The sequence below is a fragment of the Corvus moneduloides genome, chromosome 1, assembly GCF_009650955.1.
Source record: "Corvus moneduloides isolate bCorMon1 chromosome 1, bCorMon1.pri, whole genome shotgun sequence".
Classification (NCBI taxonomy): Eukaryota; Metazoa; Chordata; class Aves; order Passeriformes; family Corvidae; genus Corvus; species Corvus moneduloides.
Window position 1 is genome coordinate 59,799,258 of NC_045476.1, and position 18,515 is coordinate 59,817,772.

Genomic DNA, 18,515 nt, shown 5'->3' on the forward strand with positions numbered 1-18,515 from the left:
CATTTTGTATAAACTAGCATCTGAATGAGGAAGCGTTGCTATCACCAGCTCCAGGTATGCAATAAGCAAAGAGCGTGAATACCTTTTCAGGATGTGTCTGATTTTACCTTGCTTTCTGAAAGCTGCAGCAATTTCAGTACCTTAGTAAATCATACTGACATAGCCTGTTTCAAGTTTGGACTGTCAAAATCCTACAAATGTGTGACCCTATGTGCTCTTTGCACAAAGCCTTTGAGACTGAAAAATATGTTATCTGTGGAGAAACAGTATTTTGTTTTCAAGGGTGAGGATATGTATGTAGTCACTCTCCTATGAGGAAAGGCTGAGACAACTGGGATTGTTCAGCCTGGCACAGAGAAGGCTTCATGGTTGAGATGACCTACCCTTTTTCAGTGTGTAAAGACCAGCAGTCCTTGGTTATTATCAACAATTCTTGTCTGTTATTACCACCAATCCCTGGCTGTCTCCACAGCCATAGGTGTTTGAGACATACAATTACCTGCTTACCTTCTGGGAATCGAGCGCTGAAAGGGCTCGGAATATTTCGGAATATAATTCCGAAACTTTGGACTGCTGTTTATAGGGTTGCAAGAGAGTAGACTTTAGTCATAGTGATTTTCCATCCTGGCCACAATTTGAGTCTGTAACTTTCTTTGAAGGTTCAGTAACAAAAATATTCCACTTGGGTTGTTATTCAGTCAAGAAAGACAAAGTTTCCAAGCCTGTTTGTTAAAAAACAGGAGGTCATTAGATGCCTGTTAGTTCCTGGGAACAGACAGTGTTTTTGATAAGCTCAGGAGGGGCTTAGTCCAAGTGCAGTTCGTCAAGGCTGAGGTCTAATGAGCATTTCTTACATCCTAGTGCAGCCTGGGGCAGGGAGAGGCACTGCCACAATCCACCCTGGAACTAAACTTCTTTGGGCCTCTACAGGGGTCACTTAATTGCAGCCTTCCAGTACCAGAAGGGAGCCTGCAAGAAAGACAGAGATGGACTAGGCATGTAGTGACAGGACAGGGGGGAATGGCTTCACACTGAAAGAGGGTGGGTTTAGATTCAATATTAGAAAGAAATTCTTTAGTGTGAGGGTGGTGAGGCACTGGAACAGTTGCCCAGAGGAGCTGTGGATGCCCCAACCTGAAATTGACAAAAACTTTTATGAAGCTTGATCAAATTTTGAAAACTTTGTCAACTAAAAATAAAGAAAAAAAAAAAAAAGGAAAATCAATAATTTAGTTTTGATGCAATCAAAAGGATATACTTTGTCACTTTGAAATGTTAGATTAGCCTGCCTGCAAAGCACAAGGGCTCTACCTGATTTTGACTGTATTGATACAAATCAGCATGTGCTGCTTTGGCTTTACTCTATTCCCCTCCCACTTATGATTTTCTGAATGACTGATGCTCCTAGAGACTATGGCACCACAGGGGCTTGGCATATGCCCATGGTGCCCAAGAACTAACATGCCTGTCAGACTTACTTACACTAGGTTTTATTGCTCTGGTCCTTTGTGTCTCTGCTGTTGTGCCTCCCTTTGGTGGAGTGATTGCACAAAGCTGTTCTGTAAACAGGGTTTCTGTTGTCTTCTGTGTGGGGAAAAATGAGGAAACTATCACACTGTGTTATGAGTAAATTTTATTCTGTAATTATTTCCAGATTAATTGTTCCTTTGCTTTCCTAAGAATTTGCCAAGGATAATTACCACAGCGAGAAAGTGTAAACCGAAGAAGAATCAGAACTAGAGTCTTTGACATGGTTTTACTTTTTTGCTTACAGCAATTTTGGGATTATTTCCATAGTGTTACCACGAGTTTACCTCCTGATCCTTCTTTTTTTGCCTCACTGACTGTTATAGGGTATTATGGGACGTAATGGCTTCCCTGGCCCACCTGGCCCCCCTGGTGCCAGCATACAAGGAGACAAGGTAATCCGGGTTAATGCCATATCTGGTCAGTTTCTTCTAAAACTGTTTCTTAAAGAGACTGTCTTTTTTCTGTCTTTGCCACCAAATCAGTGAACTCCTGCAAATATTAATTTTACACTTCAGTTTCTTATTCGTAAGCTATGCAATATTTACTTTGTTTGCTGTGTTATCAGTATTGTTTGCATCCAATTGCTCTTCTATTGTTCTTGTCATTAAAAATATATTTAACCTGGAGAAAAAAGGCTTATCTCTGCCACATCTTACTGTTTTACTTAGATCTGTGGTTTTCTCTGGGTAGCACTTGTAAGAGGCAGTAACGGAGATCTACTGTGGCAAAGTAAGTTAAACAAAATGTTGGAATATAAATGAAATTAGGCAGTCTCCCATATACTCTTAAGTGAGTTTTTACTCACCCAATTCCAGCCACAACTTCTCTCCTTAAAAGGAGAAACACAAACAAGACAACATATTCTAAGCATTCAGTTGTTAAATTGCCTTGTCACAAATGTGTGGAAAAATTATTAAAACTGGAGGCTCCAGTGGAGAACAGCCCAAGTTTCTCCTGTTTTCCTTAAATCAATGTGCTTAAAATAGAGCATATGGCTGAATATTTCCCTGGATCAAGAGTATTGTGCTCAGGCCTCCAACGCTAAGTGGTCAACCACCGGTGATTCAGTAAAAGGAGCAATGTTCTAGTTGGGTTAGAAAAGGTGCCTCCCTATACTGTGATTTTGGCTCTAGATACTAAAGCCATCAGGGAATTCACTGGCAAACAGGTCTTCCTTGGAAAACAGTGACATTCTGAAGCAAACAAACAAACAAATTGTGAAAATGTATGTTGTTTGCAATATGATTCAGAGGAGAATCAGCTTTACCAGAAAAGCACAGATTCCTTTGGAATTTATTTTATTCAAGACTTACTTTGATTACATCTTCAATGTCTTTCATTTTTATATTTGTGTTCCATCATTTCTGTTTCTATTCTGTAGAGGGCTCTTCCCTTTTTTTCACTGTGAGGTGTTTCATAGCATAAAAACATACTTTCTTGTGTTCTTTCTTTTTCCCTTATTGTAGAACTCCCTTTTATGGGTTCTGATTTATCTTGTTTCCAGACTTTCTTAGACAGAGATCTCGACATGGTTAAGAGTCACAACTGTCCAGACCTTTGTTCTGATTTGTTTGAAATTTGGCTCTGTATTAATTGTTATCAGTAATCACAAAGCTAATACATATTGTAGTGTGAGGACATAAAAACCTCCTTATCTTCTTTTCTCTTCTTCCTTTGTTCACTGAATCTCCACAGGCTCTTTGCTGTATTCTTGTGAAAATCAGAAAATTTTTTCCCATCTCTGTATTGCTTTATGGTATAGGAAAACTCTTTCCTGTCTGCCTTTAATAACAATTTCTGTTGTGTTTCCAGAATCTAATATTTGGGTTATATCTTTGTTAATTCTATGGGTATGCAAGGTTAATTATAAAAGCACAGTTACCATTCTGGACAAAAATGTTTCAGCAATCAAATGCATCTGATGATACATTAAAAAATATACAGATTACATAATATTATTCTGTTCCCGTGAGAAGGTAAGGGTTACCCACAATATGGTCAGTGTGTACATATACACTTCTCTCTCTCTCTCTTTCTCTCTCCCCCCTTGTCTCTCTCTCTCTATATATATATTTAGATATGCACAGATGTATGTCTGGATGTCATGTTGGCACTGCTATGAAAAAATATCTAAAGCATGTTTTACAAGTGTAGAGAACTCAGTGCCATTATGGAAGCTTTCCAGTGGAAGAAGAGAGTTCACTGACACACTGTCAAAGAAAAGCATGTTTCTAATGCAAGGATGTGGAATTTAGGGATGTTGGAAAGTAGTGTGTCCTGGTTATGAAATGTCTTTGAGCTTGAAAACAAAACTGTAATGATATGGTGGGTCAAACTCAGCTTCTATTGTTTTTGTAGCAGTCCATGAATTGTGTAGGCACCATCAGTCTTGCAATTTCTAATTTCTTCCCTTACCAATTGCTATTTTAAATTATGATTATTTTTATATAATTCTTAGGAGCAGCTTATTTTTGAGCCACTTTTGCAACTGTCTTGCTCTGGTAGCACTGGTTTCCTCCACACACTAATGCTTGTTGATCTTCTATTTTGTCGTTCTATCTCTTCTCATGTCAAACTTCATTCTTTTTGGCCACTCTTCATCAGATAAAAGCTACTCTACTCCTGCATTTGAGCTAACAATATTACTCCAAATATTTTTTAATATATGGAGAGAGATCTTGGTCTGCACACGGTAAGAATGGAATGCCAAAAATGAGTTGGTTTTCAAGTTATGTTGATAGCTATGTTCACAGATCTTCTTTTTTTATACTTGATTCCCTTTCAAAACCACAGTCTAGACATTCTCAGATCTGCACTCAGTTCATTTTGGTAATACTGGTGGTCAAGTGTGATTTTAATTATGTACATGGATTGAACTGTCAAAGCCATAAATATTTTTAAATTAATACAGCACACTTCTTGGGTTTTACTAAATGTGCTGTTATGGAATCCATGATAAAACCTTCTAATGTTGATTGATACTTGTTGCACAAGTAGAGGAAGTAGGATTTGGTTCCACAGTTGATGTGTTAAAGGATGAAACTCACATGTGTGCTTGTGAGAAATGTCAGCTGTATGGGTATGAATTTACTTAGAACAGTAGGTCTCATTCAGTTTTCATTGCCTGAACACCATCCTAACAATGTCAAATGGGCAGCAACAAATGGCAGTAATAAATCTAGTTTTGTTTGGTCTGACATGTATTACTAGTGAATGACCACTGGAATACACAGCATATCCTGATTTTGGTTTATATGCGTGTGCTCTGCAGACCTGCAGAGGTGTTAACCAGGAAGCTGTGTGATGACCCAGGGGGGAGGGATAGTCCATCCCAGTGCTGAACAGCAAGCCTTGAAACAAACTGGCACACTATTTCACTGTGTTTAAAAGCCATTTGCATTAATACCTAAATGAGGACCCCGAGAAGCACAATCCTGCTGAAAAGCAACTTAAAGGAAATTAGATTAAATAGTCACTGTGAGCTCCTATGACAGAAATAAATAAATTGTGCATCCCATCACCTTAGGAGTATTTCCTATTCACAGGAAATTCCCCTAGTGGATCAGCGATGTAATTTGATACATCCACTGTTTTCCAGTCTCCAGCATTTACATAATAGTGTCTGAATTGCTGCTGCTGTAAGAAACTGGGGAGAGGGGAAGTTCTGCTTACAGAGGCAAGAGGCTACTGGTTAGCAGGTCAGGGATAGGTAGCCCTGATGGCAAGCAGAGCTTTTAATTCCCCAAGTCGGGGCTAGTAGACCAAGAGGCACCCACAGGGCAAGGCTATGAAAGCAGTACTCCAGTGGAGATGTGAACAGTGGAGTGCCTTGGATACCTTTCCTAGCACAGGGCAAGACCACAATGCACCCAAGTGCAAACAGAAGCCGTCATCTCAGCAGGATCTCAGTTAGATCTGGAATTCAGACAGGGAAAACCATCCATGGACATGTAGTACACTGTGTCTTCGAGGAGCTGCATCTCATTGCCTGACTCCTGGTGAATTCCCAACTCATGTGAGCCAGGAGCCCTTAGTACAAGGAAGAGAAGGTTGGCTTAGCTGTGCGCTGTGCAGCTGTTTCTCTGCCTGCAGAAATCCGTAAGCCCCTATCCAGCACAGCAGGGATAGTCAGTGATCGGTCCTGCTGCACTGGTGCACCTTAGGTGAAGGCTGGATAAACTTGGAAACATTTTTGTGTTTTTCTGTCCATTATGAGCAGTATCACCCCTTTAGACCCATTTGTGAGTAGCAATACAAGAATTAGTAAAAGATGCTTCAGAGGGGCAGTGAGAGCTCTTGACTGAAAAGTAGAACAGACTAACCCTGTACTTGCACCTCATAGTTAGGTTTGATACAGGTGGTAACTGCTCCTGATCTCACTGACATTCTCTGGAGCTGGTTTTGGTATCTGCACCAGGCACTGCTGTTAAGTGAATTATTTATGTAATGTGAATTATGGTGAAGCATTTATGCACCAGGAAATATAATCACTTCTAGCTGTGTTTAAAATGCATACAGCAGCTGTAAAATCATTTGTGTTACCCTATTAAATAAAGCAAGAAAGTTTCTGGAATCCAGAAGCTATGAAGAATTTTCTGTGTGTATATAACAGCTGTGTTTTATAACATTGTGTGCCCACACTGCTAGTATGGACATGCTTCTAAAGTCAAAGTACATGCAGCAGGGCATGTGTAGCAATCCTTATAAACAGTTTTGAGCTTTGTAACTGGACTGATACTCTCTTTTGAAGTATCAGCAGAAAAGTGCTCTGCTTTCCACACTGTGAAGGGTAGAGATGTCTTCTTATTTACTTAAGATCAGAAAAACTAAGTTTACCCTGGAGAGATCATGAATGTGTGTTTTTAGAGATAATTTGGTTTGGACCTCATTTTACTGCTTATAGACAGGATAAATAAGCATCTGAGCCTCTAAGAGGTTAGTTTTGTCTTTCAGCTCTTTCAGTGGAATGACAAATTTTCATTTAATTAATCAGGAATTAATAAGGTTCTCATTTATGTTCTGAATCATAGCCAATTGCTTATTTCTCCAGCCTTAGACTAATTTTGTGTGCTTCATCCCTGCTTTCTCTATGATGCAGAGTGTTCTAAAGTGAATAGAGAACAGCATAGATTTTACATTAATTTTCAGTTAAACTTAAGTTTCATATTCTGTTTAGGGAGAAAAAGGAAATAAAGGTTTTCCTGGACTAAAAGGATCATTAGGACTTGGCCTTCCTGGACAAAAGGTAAATCCTAAGTTTGAAGTAAGGAAAAAAAAAGGGGGTTTTTTCCTTTATTGGTGATTTGGTGTGACAGGTCTTTGAAGAGAAAGGCAAAGACATTACCTTGTTTAGCTTGCAAGGTAGGTACCTACTATTCATTGTCAGCTTTGAAGTCTGTGAAAATCCTAATGGTCATTAAGGACCAGATTACAAAGTAGGACCTAGAATGAGGTCATACCTGTTAGCAGGAGAATAATTCTAAGTTATTAAAGTTATGTATTCAGTTATTTTTGATGTTTTTGGGGTATTACAAAATGTCCTTTTATTTGCCAGTCTCTGACAAAAAAAGGAATTGCTTTAGAATTAATATCATTTAAGGGCTTTGTTTTATTTGACTTGTTTTTTTCTGCAATGATTGAAGGCCAAGCTTGAATCTTTCCTTACTGAATAACTTCCTGGTTTTTATAAAAATTGTGATAATTTCCTACACTTAACTATTCACATCTAACAGCTTGGGAGCTTTTATGTGAATATCAAGCTCTTTCACACAAATTCAAATTTCTGCCTCCTAGTTCTGTTTTCACTCACATTCCAAATGCCACATACTATAATAATAGCTGCAATATTTTCACTGATCTTCATATTCATCTTGTATATTGGCTAATCTTTGTGACCCAATGTAAATCTCTCCAAGTGACTTTTCTCCAAGCAAACTTTTGTGTTTGTTGTTAATATAGCAGTCTTGTCACACATGAAAAGGAATGGTTTAGTTCAGCAGGAATTTTGTATGTGAACCAAAAAGATCAGGTTTTAGTATATTTAAGGGTAAGAAAATAGCACCACCACCACAGTCAGCAAATCATATTTGCTTTCCCATTATTATTAATGCTGACATTAACTTTGATGATGTTCGATTCAATTCATTGACAGGTAATGGAAAGTAATATCCTTTGCTGGATACTCTGATTTTGTAAAATAGAATAAGAACTGTCTTCCAAGACCTTACTTAGTTGAAACTGGTTTTCTTAATGCTGTGGAGAAGCTGTGTACAATTTCCAGATTTACACCAGTTTGAATAAGATCAGAATCAGACTGAGAGTCAAAAGGGTTCTTTAAAACTGGCAACAAACTGGTAACCACAGTGAAGGCTGTAACACAGGAGTTACCTGTGTGATTCCACTGGCTGGATAATAATGAGGAATGATATCAAAATAGACAGTAATCTAGACAAATTCATAAGCTTTAAAATTTCAAGTGAAATGTAAGCTGGTTAGTAATTTCCAGAGAGAAGTAAAAAAACTGTCCTGTACAATCTTCTTCTTTAAAAAAATGTCTAATTTAGAACCTGAATCTTATTTACAATATATTTTATACCTGCATTGTATGAAAACTGTCTTGTAATGTTGAAACCTCTCACTTTTTGGAAATCAAAAAGTCTAGTCAGTTGAGGGGAAAAGTGCAGAATTGCTTCTAAATGTGAAACGTATTTTCCAATGGATATAACAGTCCAAGCATGCCTCTTCTCATATGTCCTTTGAAAGCTCACAGGTTTTCATTTGGCTTTTATGCAGAGCTGGTGTGAGTTTCAGCACAGGGGCTGATCTGAGGCAGTTATATCTCTCCATAAGTCTAAACTAACATAGGTCCACTATAAACATGGTTTTAGAGTTCAAGAAAATCAAAGAACAGTAAATATTATAGATTCTTGACATTTGCATATAGATGTCTTTACTCCCCCTCAAGAACTAAGGTAAGTTTTCGTAGAAATTTCTCAAAGATGCTTTTACTGCCCATTTTGCTTTCTCTGAGAGCCTGCTTTCAGATATTCTCCTTATAATACATACAAGATAAACTATTAATAAAAAGAAAAAACAACAAAACAAGCCAGAAAATTTATCTTTAAAGCTCATGGAACCTTCCAGCTCTGACAATCAACAAAACTGGAGCTATGACTGTATTTAATACAGTTGTTTTAAATTAGGGAGACTATGGAGATAAAGGTGATCCAGGGAGCAAAGGTGCCAAAGGAGAGATTGGAGACCCAGGACCTCCAGGGCCAAAGGTAAAACACATTTTCATGTTACTTAAATTTACAAAATAGAAATTAAGCAAATTGTTAATTATATCACCCTACACGTTTTCAGGGAAGTGGGGGAAGAAAAGGTGAAGCTGGTCTTTCAGTAAGTATATAAATAAATTATTTGAAACAATAGTAGTTTATCTGGGGAAAATATTTAAAGGTTATGTGATCTTTATGAGGGTCTTTATGAGATACTGCATTGCCTGCATTTTTGTAAATAAATAAATATTTCAGCATTCTTAACACCAGAACACACAACAAGTTAATACTCTTTTTCAGAGAGAAGATGTTATCAGACTTATCAACGAAATATGTGGTAAGGATTACAGTATGGAAAAAAGTAGTTCTGATAAAACACAGTGAATTTATATTGACTGAATGGATTTTTCCCCTGCATGTTTGTGTGTCAGGATACCACTGATATGAAAATGATGCTCGCTATGTTGCCAGAGCTATACCTGAAGTAACTTGGTCCAGCTCTGTTTCTGTGATCAGTACCAGTAACTAGAAATTAATTAATTAACTGAGTTTTAACTGACTGTAAATCTGATGTGTGAGCTCAATTCGTTTTTTGAAGGTGGTTTCTCATAAATTGTCTGAAATGGGTATTTTCTAGGTTGTGGTATCAAATGTAGAGTAATACCACTGGAACTAGTATTCGTCATTGACAGTTCAGAAAGTGTTGGACCGGATAACTTCAATATTATCAAAACCTTTATGAAAACATTCATTGACAAGGTTTCAGCCAACCACGCTACAACCCGCATCGGCATCATCAACTTCAGCCACAAAGTGGACCTGGTGTCTTCTCTGAACCAATACACAAGCAAAGAATATCTGAAATCAGCTGTTGACAAGATGCCCTACTTAGGAGAAGGTACATTCACAGCTTCAGCTATCCAAGAAGCCATTCGCTTATTCCAGGCAGCGCGCCCGGCAGTAAGGAAGGTGGCTGTTGTAATAACGGATGGACAAGCGGACAGTCGTGATAAAGTACGACTGGATACTGTAGTAAGAGATGCCCATGCTACAGATATTGAGATATTTGTCATTGGGATTGTTCAAAGGACTGATCCTCATTATGAGGATTTCCTGAAAGAAATGCAGCTCATTGCAACAGACCCTGATGACGAACATGTTTACCAGATAGATGACTTCATAACACTTTCAGGTAAAAGAAACTATTTCATTAAGAGGAAACTTGAAATAAGCATGTAAGGGAGTGTGGCCTCTCCCATGGCCAGGCAAGGCAGCCTACTGAGTGGCAGCTTTTATTTCTCTGTTGGATAAAGCTCACTCTTGTTTCGCATCATCTTTGGCCAAATGAAACCTTTGCCAAATTTTTGCCTCTTGCAGAAACAATAAACTACAAAGAACATCAGTTTTCTAAGCCCAGGTCTTCTTTGGGATACTCCTCTTTTGTGAGAGATTGCATCAGCCTTCCTTCACAGTCCTTTTGTGCTTGGCCATAGTTTCATCCGAGAGAGATGTAGATTTCCCTCCACCTTGATGTGACATCTCGGACTCTCTCTTTCTTTTGGGCCTTGTCAGTCTTGGAATCCCTCCACTCTCTCTTACAAGCATTCTTTCATTTTTTTGTTTTTTTTCTGAAAGCCATAGGGAAACCTATGCTTTCACCCTGATTCCAGGGAAAAAATGCTGGACCCGCACACAAGGGAATGGGATATGATAGACATTGTATATTTCAATGTATGTGGCTTGAAAAAATTCTGTGGCTACAGGTGAAATCAGGAGCAAACCCAGAGGAAATCTATAATGACCTATGAAAAAAAAAGTACATTGACCTAGACTAACTGTAGACCAGCCTATACTTTTCCTGAGCATAATCTTATTTTGCTATGCTAAGACTGTGAATGAAGTTAAGTCTGGATTTAAGGCATTAAGAGGAATCCAAGCTAAGGTTCTGGTTCCAGTGGGATTATGTTTAGGGCTCTGACTCAGACTTTAGCATTCAATATAAAAATATTCCCATTCACTAGTGTTTTTTGTTTTTGCAAATAAGTAGAAAACTGTTGCCCAGATTTTCTTTTTCTTTCTTACATGTAAAGGCTTTCTTCCTTTCACTCTCATTTTTCATCTGTTTCTTCTTAAAATGAAAACATGGCATTAAAATAAAATAGTTCAGAGACTGTGTTACTTTATTACTTGTCATTTGCATTTTGACATCACTACAAAAGATGGTGTTTCACAAGACCCTGTGATTAAAGGTTTAGGGTTAATACTGCACTAAGAGCTTGTGCTGAATCATTGTGACTTCTTTTGATTACTATTAAAAAATGTCATCAATTCATTAATCTTTTCAGCTCTTGAAAATAAACTGATCACAAAAATCTGTGAGAATGAGTCTTCAATCTACACCAGAAATTACAATGTGTTATCTCCATCTCCAAGTCTGGAATCTGAAATTCCCAGGGAAGATGCTAATGGCCAGTTACCTAAAATGACTACTTCCGAGACTGATACGCTTCCTACCGAAGGAATTGGTTCCCCAGTGAGTAAAGAAGTAACAGTTATCAAATGTTTTTAAAATATGTGTCTTTATTTGAATTCAAATATTTTACCATCTTTATTTCACCATCTGCCTTTTAATATGCAAATAACATGTCATTTGACCAGACCAATGTGTTTGGAAAAAACTTTTAAAGTTAGAGTGAACTTATTTGTTGAGAAAAAACATTTACAAAAGAAATAGGGTAATACTGCCTCTTGGTTTCAATAAATGCTAACAGTACTCATATTTTTTGTAGGTCGTAATCTCAGAAGTGAGTTAAAACTCGTACATTTCTATTGAGGCGTGCACACAGTGGATAAGACATTTATTTATGTGCAAGCTGATTGTTAGTACAATGCTTCTTGTTGTGGCATGCACTTTCCAGGTTGTTCCCGGCCATATTTCCAAGTTATTAAGCCTTTGGTGTTGTTTCACTTTCCACATTGGGCTGTACTTGTAGGACTCCTTATTTGTTACTCTTCATTCTCCAGCTTTAAATTTCTCCTGAGCTGCACTGAGGTTCTGCCCTCCAAAACAGTGCTGCTGCACAGACAGACAGGACAGGGAGAGCTTTAATGCAATAGATAATATTTTCTGCAGGTGTGTATCACCTTAGTTCCCTTACTGAGTCTCCAGTATTTTTCAGCCACTGTCAGGGTATTGGGTTAGGATATTTGTCACCTTTGCAGTAGATCAGCACTAACACCTTAGGGTGTTTTTATTGCTTTGCCTAAAGTAGTCAATGATTAAAGTTGAACTTTGCTTGCCCTTATTAACCAGATGGATAAACTGGTTGAAATATTTGATGTGTAAACCTCTGTAGCTGCATGGAATGGATATAGCAGACCATGATACTGGTATTAAAATATTAATTGAATACAGATTAGAGATAATTAAATATTACTGACTTACTGTGGAGGAGTCAATGGATTATCCACTTATTAATTATTAAAGATTATTTATCCCTGTGTTATTGTTTATATAATACCGTTCATAATTAAATAGTTCACTTTCAAAATCCAGGTTAATTTCTAAGAATAAGAGCTCCTTTGGTAGGCGTGATTGATTTAGGGTTTGGGCTTGTAGTACCTCTAGACAGATCTGTGAGACACTGAGGGTCAGTTTTGACATTCTGTATTATTAAGAAAAATAAAAGTAAACCAAGACAGATGCTGACTTTATAAAGCATGTGATAAGAATCAGAAAGGATTCTTAGGTAGGTTCTCAGATACATCAGATAGGATTAGATGCTCACACACTTGGTTCTGGCTGGCTGTGGTTATAGTTAAATCTTCAAACTGTTGAATTACTATCATATATAAACACAGTCTTTTTGTAGACCTAGAGAAGAAATGCAAAATTTAAGGATCGGATGAATTGTCTGCACCTTTACATTTCACCTAGGCTGAGTTCCAATGACTCTGAAGAGTTTTCTCAAACTGACTTTGTCAGTAGTGGCCTGTAAATGGGAAGATATTGAATAGTATCAAATTCCTATCTCTTCTCAGTAGGTAATCAATGTCTGATTAAGGCAGCTATTTGTACTATACTGTACTAAGAACCTTGCAAGTCTTCTTGAATATACTACAATTTTAGAGAGGCGATTTTTTATATAATAGTTGTAATTTGAAGACCAGGGTTGACTGCTTAACACTTCTATCAAGGTAAATTCTAAAATTCTAATGATTAGCAACTGGCTGTTAGCCAGAAATATGACAGATTGAAGATGTCAGATCATGCCCAATGAGTGTACTAGATGTTAAGGAGCACTGATTTATCAAAAAATTCCTTCCATTTTTTGTTTTATTAGTATTACAGACTAAGTAGTGACTGGAAATTTGCTTGAATTGAATGAATTCAGCTGAATGACTAAATTGAAGTCATTACTTTGCCTTTTCATTATGCTCTCATTGTCAGAAAATTATGGTTCCATACTGAATAATCACTAGAAGCAGGTCCAAACTGACCTGCTGTTAACAGTATTTTTTCACACATTGTTTAGCAAAATTTTCCTGCATAATTCTGTAATTTTTTTTCTCATGGCATCTGAGCCCAGGCAGAATTTTAAGATTTTGACTCCTTTTGCAGCATAGTCCATCGCAATCCAGATACACTGAACCTCTGCCATCTGCTCAGGACCACACTGTGACCACCTCTGCTCACAGAGAATCGATACTTCCCCCAGTTTATAACATGTCTGAAATCAGACCCCTGAGTCCAGTTGTCAATCCTTTGTTTGGTGGAACTGCTGCTGAAGATCACCAGCCAGCTGTGTTGCAAACACAGGTAGCAACAACCCAAAAAAGTGAGTAATAAATACTGCCCGCAGATAGCGCGTAGCAAGACTGTACCAAAAAAAGCAATGAGCAAACCCCACTCCCCCTTCCAATATAATTTAGATTTTATGACTTTTTGTATTTCTGGGTGCTCTGTCTACAGACACTACACACAGTCAGAGCCAGATTTTCAGACTCAGATTATACCCTTGTGTACCAACTGCATGCTTAGGTATTTCAATAGCAGCTTGATTCTTGCATCAGGATTTAGGCAGTCTTATTTCCAAGTGATCCTGTGTATTTTTAGGCCTGTTCAGGTATGCCATTAATGGAAATGGAATTTGGCCAGGCACTACAAGAAAGAAAAAAAAGGGGTGCTTTTCCTACTGAAGGAGGCACTTCTAAGATAACAACTTATCCCCAGAATCCGAGCTAACTTTTACTGATGCACTTTCAGATCCAAGGTGCTTGGAACCTATGAAACCAGGGGATTGTTGGGACTACGTGGTGAAATGGTATTATGACAAGAATGGCAATTCTTGTGGCCAGTTCTGGTATGGAGGTTGTAATGGTACCAACAACAGATTTGAAACAGAAAAAGAATGTCGAGAAACCTGTGTTGATTGATTAATAAGTAAGTTGTCTCCTTCAGGTCCCCCCTTGATCACTTCTTTTCCCCCTTATGTTTTGTTTTACATTAATCAAAATTCAGTTTTCCTTTTCAACTCACAGCCTATGCAGTCAATATCACAAGGTCCTTCTGCAATTTCTTGCAGTCACTCCTTTTCTTTACAACTTTACTACTGCTACTTAACTACTTTAAAGGGACACAATATTGTCACCTACTCCAACTTTGTCACCTCCCTATTTACTCCCTTCTCTAGATAACTTATTATTATCTTGAGTAGGACAGACCACGGCATCCATCCTTCAGTGACATCTGTCCACTGACCATTTATCCCCTTTTTTTGTTTTATTCTTTTCACAACTTACAAGTTATAAGACTGTCCCTCTCAAATCAGTGCAATTTTCCTTTGGGGAGGGACCTTACATTTTGGAAATCCAGTCAGCCTATACTGGCTATCTTAAATCCCTACTCTTAGTGAGCAAGGAATGGCCTTCAGAGAGGTTATTTATCAATAGTGCAAAACTGCCTTTACAAAAGCCATATAACTCATCCCCAATAACTTGCATTAAATACTCTATTTCGACTTTCAGTACAGGAAAATTTTATTGAACTGCAGAGCATGTTTTTCAAAACTTTTCAGGAAAATTAAACAATTTCTTATTTATTCTAGAAATTACTTCTATTGGGAACTTTTGAAGCTGGAAGTTCATGTGTTCTGAGGACGAACTGGCTGAGAAGAATCCAAAATGATGTGTTAACATGAAGTTATTGCTGCTGCACTTCATTGCTTTCCCCACTATGGTCTGCACGTTAACCAGATTCCCGTATAATGTACACTGTCTGCAACACCATAGCAATAACTTGGGATCACACATACAGACACACCTTTTCCCTCCAAATTTACAGTAACTTGATACTACTTCACATGGCAATAATGAAATTCTATTTTTCAGATTAAAATGTCAAAACTGTTTACATTTTATTCTGAATGATAGAGGTCTCTTAGTCTCATGGAAGAATAAAATATGCTCTAGTTTTAAACAATAGTAAGTGGTTTCTGAAATTAGCACTCTTAATACAGCATTTAGAGACATAAATAAAGATTTCTATTAATTAGAGTTCCTCTTTGGAATGTAAGTAACACAGCTATAGGTGATTAGATAGGGGTTTTGTCTGTTAGTAAAGCACACTTAGATTAACATCCAAAACACACATTAAAAACAGGATTCTTCATGTCCTTTAGGCTAGTCAGTACATTTCAATTTCTCAGGGCCTCTGGGTTAAAAAAAAAGAAAAATTTATTTCACTCTAATATATGCTACTAAACCAAAAAAGGGAAAACCACTGAAAGATGTATAATAATGTTTACCCATATCCTTTCTGTTTTTAGCCATAATCCTATATAAGCACGTTGTTAAAACTGAAAATGACAAACATGTGATTAAAATGGAAATTAATACCTGATGAAGAGTCAAGCATCATTATTTCTTCATAAACAAAAGACTAGAATCTACACAGCCAGTATGGACAATTCTTGATGTGTTTAAACAATTCCTTACGCAATTTATGAACAAATGACAGGATGTACCTTGCAAAATGAGCTTTTTTTGCAGCAAATAGGACGCAAACCTAATTCTATGGAAATCAGTGCTTGAAGAAGAGTTTAAAAGTTTTTAATTTTTTTTCCCAAAAATCTGACCTTTTAAAATAAGTTTGAAGTTAGAAATGAAATAAACTGAGAACAGCCCCAGAAAACATCCTGTTCTTATACTCAGAACTAAAATGATGATAATATACTCATACTAAAATGATGATCTCTCAAAAAACCTCCGAGGGCACAATTAATTTCTGTGTGACACAGACCAGTAAAACAGAAACATATTACCTTGTACTATGCATACTATGAAGATCTCCTTAATCCTACCAGGAATATTGTACATTTAGCTGCACCTGGAAACTCACAGCAGCAAAGCCCACTGGAGTTGCAAGAAAGCCTAGGAATCTGCAAGATCTTTCAAATCTGTTCTAATCTTGTGTGCTTGGGCAGTTGCTTGAGGGATGGGATTAGCTGTGTGTTCAGTTCCAGATCTCCAGACAAAGAAATACATCTGTCTAAGAAATATTGAGGATAATGAGTTTGGGAATAAATGTGACAATGTAGGTTATGGGTTTGCAATATCTTCTATAACGGTTAGTGAAAACCTTTCTGGTAAAGCTGACAAGCTTTAGTAAGTACAAAGAATGGCATCATTTGTTACTTAACAAGGTTATAAAACAAGCAGTTACTCTTTAACATGCATACAAGGACTCATTTTAATGCAGTTAAACCGGTGTTATACAAAAGACCACTGCTTTATTTTTCACTTTTATGTAGAGTTGACTAAGCCTTTTGTAGCAAAGAGGGAAAAGTGAAGGCTATAAGGTTGTTTTAAAAGTTGTATGCTGTTCAAATCAGATTATCCCAAAACGAGCATCCTTTTCTGTTTGGGTCTTTTTGTGTATCTCCAGACTGCAAACTCTGAAGGTATGCTCTGATATATAGTAAACTATGGAAAAGCACATAACTCCCTCCTGAAAGGACTCTTCTCTAAATATGCATCAGCAGTGACTGGCAGCATTGGCTCCTGTCTTCTCAAGGGTGTCATGGGGCAATAAACCAGGAGAGGGCCCTGCTTGCCAAACATCCACTGTTTTATTCCCGGCTAGAGTAAAATCATGCAAGATCATTGCTGAGAGCATTACAGTTTTCACTGAAAAATAAACCCTTTATTTTTGTCACGGGCAAATTTTAAAAGCAAGAGCAGTTTAATCATTAAATCCTTAAATCTTCTGCTGGACTGGGCCAAATGCTATAAACCATAAAATCTAAGAGTAGTGAGTAACAGAGACTTTTCAATAGAACTGATCATTATAAGATAAATTCTTTTTTTGACATCCTTGATTTTAAGAGTTCAGATTAAGACTCAGAAAATTACCAGGAAAATAGTACTCCATTTGCTCAACATAGAACAGCAGCAGCGTTTCCCTTTGAGAAGCTCTACCAGTCTCTTGTTAATGACTATCAGATGGAATTCATCTTTTGCCTTAACCCTTTACTCAGTTGCTGTCCGTCCCTAGGACTCATTTAGACATTAATAAAACTGCCTTCTCATTGACCTTCCTGCTGTCTGCACTCCTCTGTTTCTTTCACATCTTCAAATTTCATCTCTTACCCTAAATTGACTGAAGATATGCAACATTTCCTGCACTGCAATTTTGAACATCCTTGGAAAACTGATTAACATTTTTCCTCATTCAGAAGCTGCCATCAAAGACATTCCTTGGAGGGGGAAATGGAAATAAAAAGAAAAAGAAAGAAGAAGAAAAAGACTAAGAAAAAGAAACTAAAAAAAGTTACTATTGATAGCATAGCTGAGACCAACATCCACATTCGTAAAGAAACATTTTATGGACAGCATAGATTTAGTGCCACATGCCCGCACTTCTTTTCCTTGGTTGTTTCCTGAATTCTTTTGATACCATCTGTACATACAGCACACCCTTCTCAAAGCCTGCAAGGGCATCACAACACACAGTTACAGGCACAGTTCTCACAGGTAACTTGATGATTCTCCTTTTATTAACAAAACAAACAACTCCTCCTGCTGCACCCCTCAGTGAAAGGGCCAAAGCATTCATGGGCAGGTGTGTGGGCTGGGACACCCCAGCTCTACTGGCAAGTAGAGCAATTTTTCTGCTGACACATGAGAAACTGTAGGTTCAGCACTGAGATCTTAGACATCACTGTTACTCCTCCTGTAGCTTCTTTTCAGTCATTCTTTAAAATCATTTCTGTCTCCCTAGGCTGACCTTTTACCTTCCCAGTTGTAGAACTCTTCCAAGTGCTGCTGAAGTCAAGCTGCAGCAGATCAAGGTTTTGAAATTCCACAGGCAAACATAAGGAGACAGCTACCATACTTGATAACTAGACAAAGAAATATTAATTATAAATTATATTTAGTTACTAGATTTTTTGCTTGAGACTGCCTTAAATATAAGGGTCTTTATTTCCAGGGGTATTATCATATCTTTTCATGGACCTGAACCAGTTCTAAGCTTCAGGGATAAGTGAAACTCAAATTTTGAGCCAAATGCTACTGAAGTGTGACTTTTTTCCTAACCAGGAATATGTAGAAATTCAGACAAATGGGTAAGTCTCTAAAACATACTCCATAAAGGTTTTCTGTTTTGGCTTTCTAATGTATGTAAGACCTATTTTAGAGCAATTT

General features: G+C 37.5%; 1 protein-coding gene across 2 annotated transcripts in view; it reads left to right on the plus strand.

The window, feature by feature from the left end:
- The window catches only part of COL28A1 (collagen type XXVIII alpha 1 chain), a 67,541-nt gene extending 51,826 nt beyond the window's left edge, over positions 1 to 15,715 (plus strand). Inside the window, exons 29-38 of one of the 2 annotated variants that reach the window (XM_032111374.1) lie at positions 1,854 to 1,922; positions 6,707 to 6,775; positions 8,733 to 8,813; positions 8,896 to 8,931; positions 9,111 to 9,147; positions 9,448 to 10,002; positions 11,156 to 11,343; positions 13,432 to 13,648; positions 14,077 to 14,253; positions 14,918 to 15,715. In XM_032111374.1, the coding sequence (XP_031967265.1) occupies positions 1,854 to 1,922; positions 6,707 to 6,775; positions 8,733 to 8,813; positions 8,896 to 8,931; positions 9,111 to 9,147; positions 9,448 to 10,002; positions 11,156 to 11,343; positions 13,432 to 13,648; positions 14,077 to 14,246 (1,422 nt within the window). In that variant the 3' untranslated portion in view covers positions 14,247 to 14,253; positions 14,918 to 15,715. Of the gene's footprint in view, positions 1 to 1,853; positions 1,923 to 6,706; positions 6,776 to 8,732; positions 8,814 to 8,895; positions 8,932 to 9,110; positions 9,148 to 9,447; positions 10,003 to 11,155; positions 11,344 to 13,431; positions 13,653 to 14,076; positions 14,254 to 14,917 lie in introns of those variants that run through there. The other variant, XM_032111378.1, reaches the window with a different exon arrangement.
- The last annotated feature ends 2,800 nt before the right edge of the window (positions 15,716 to 18,515 follow it).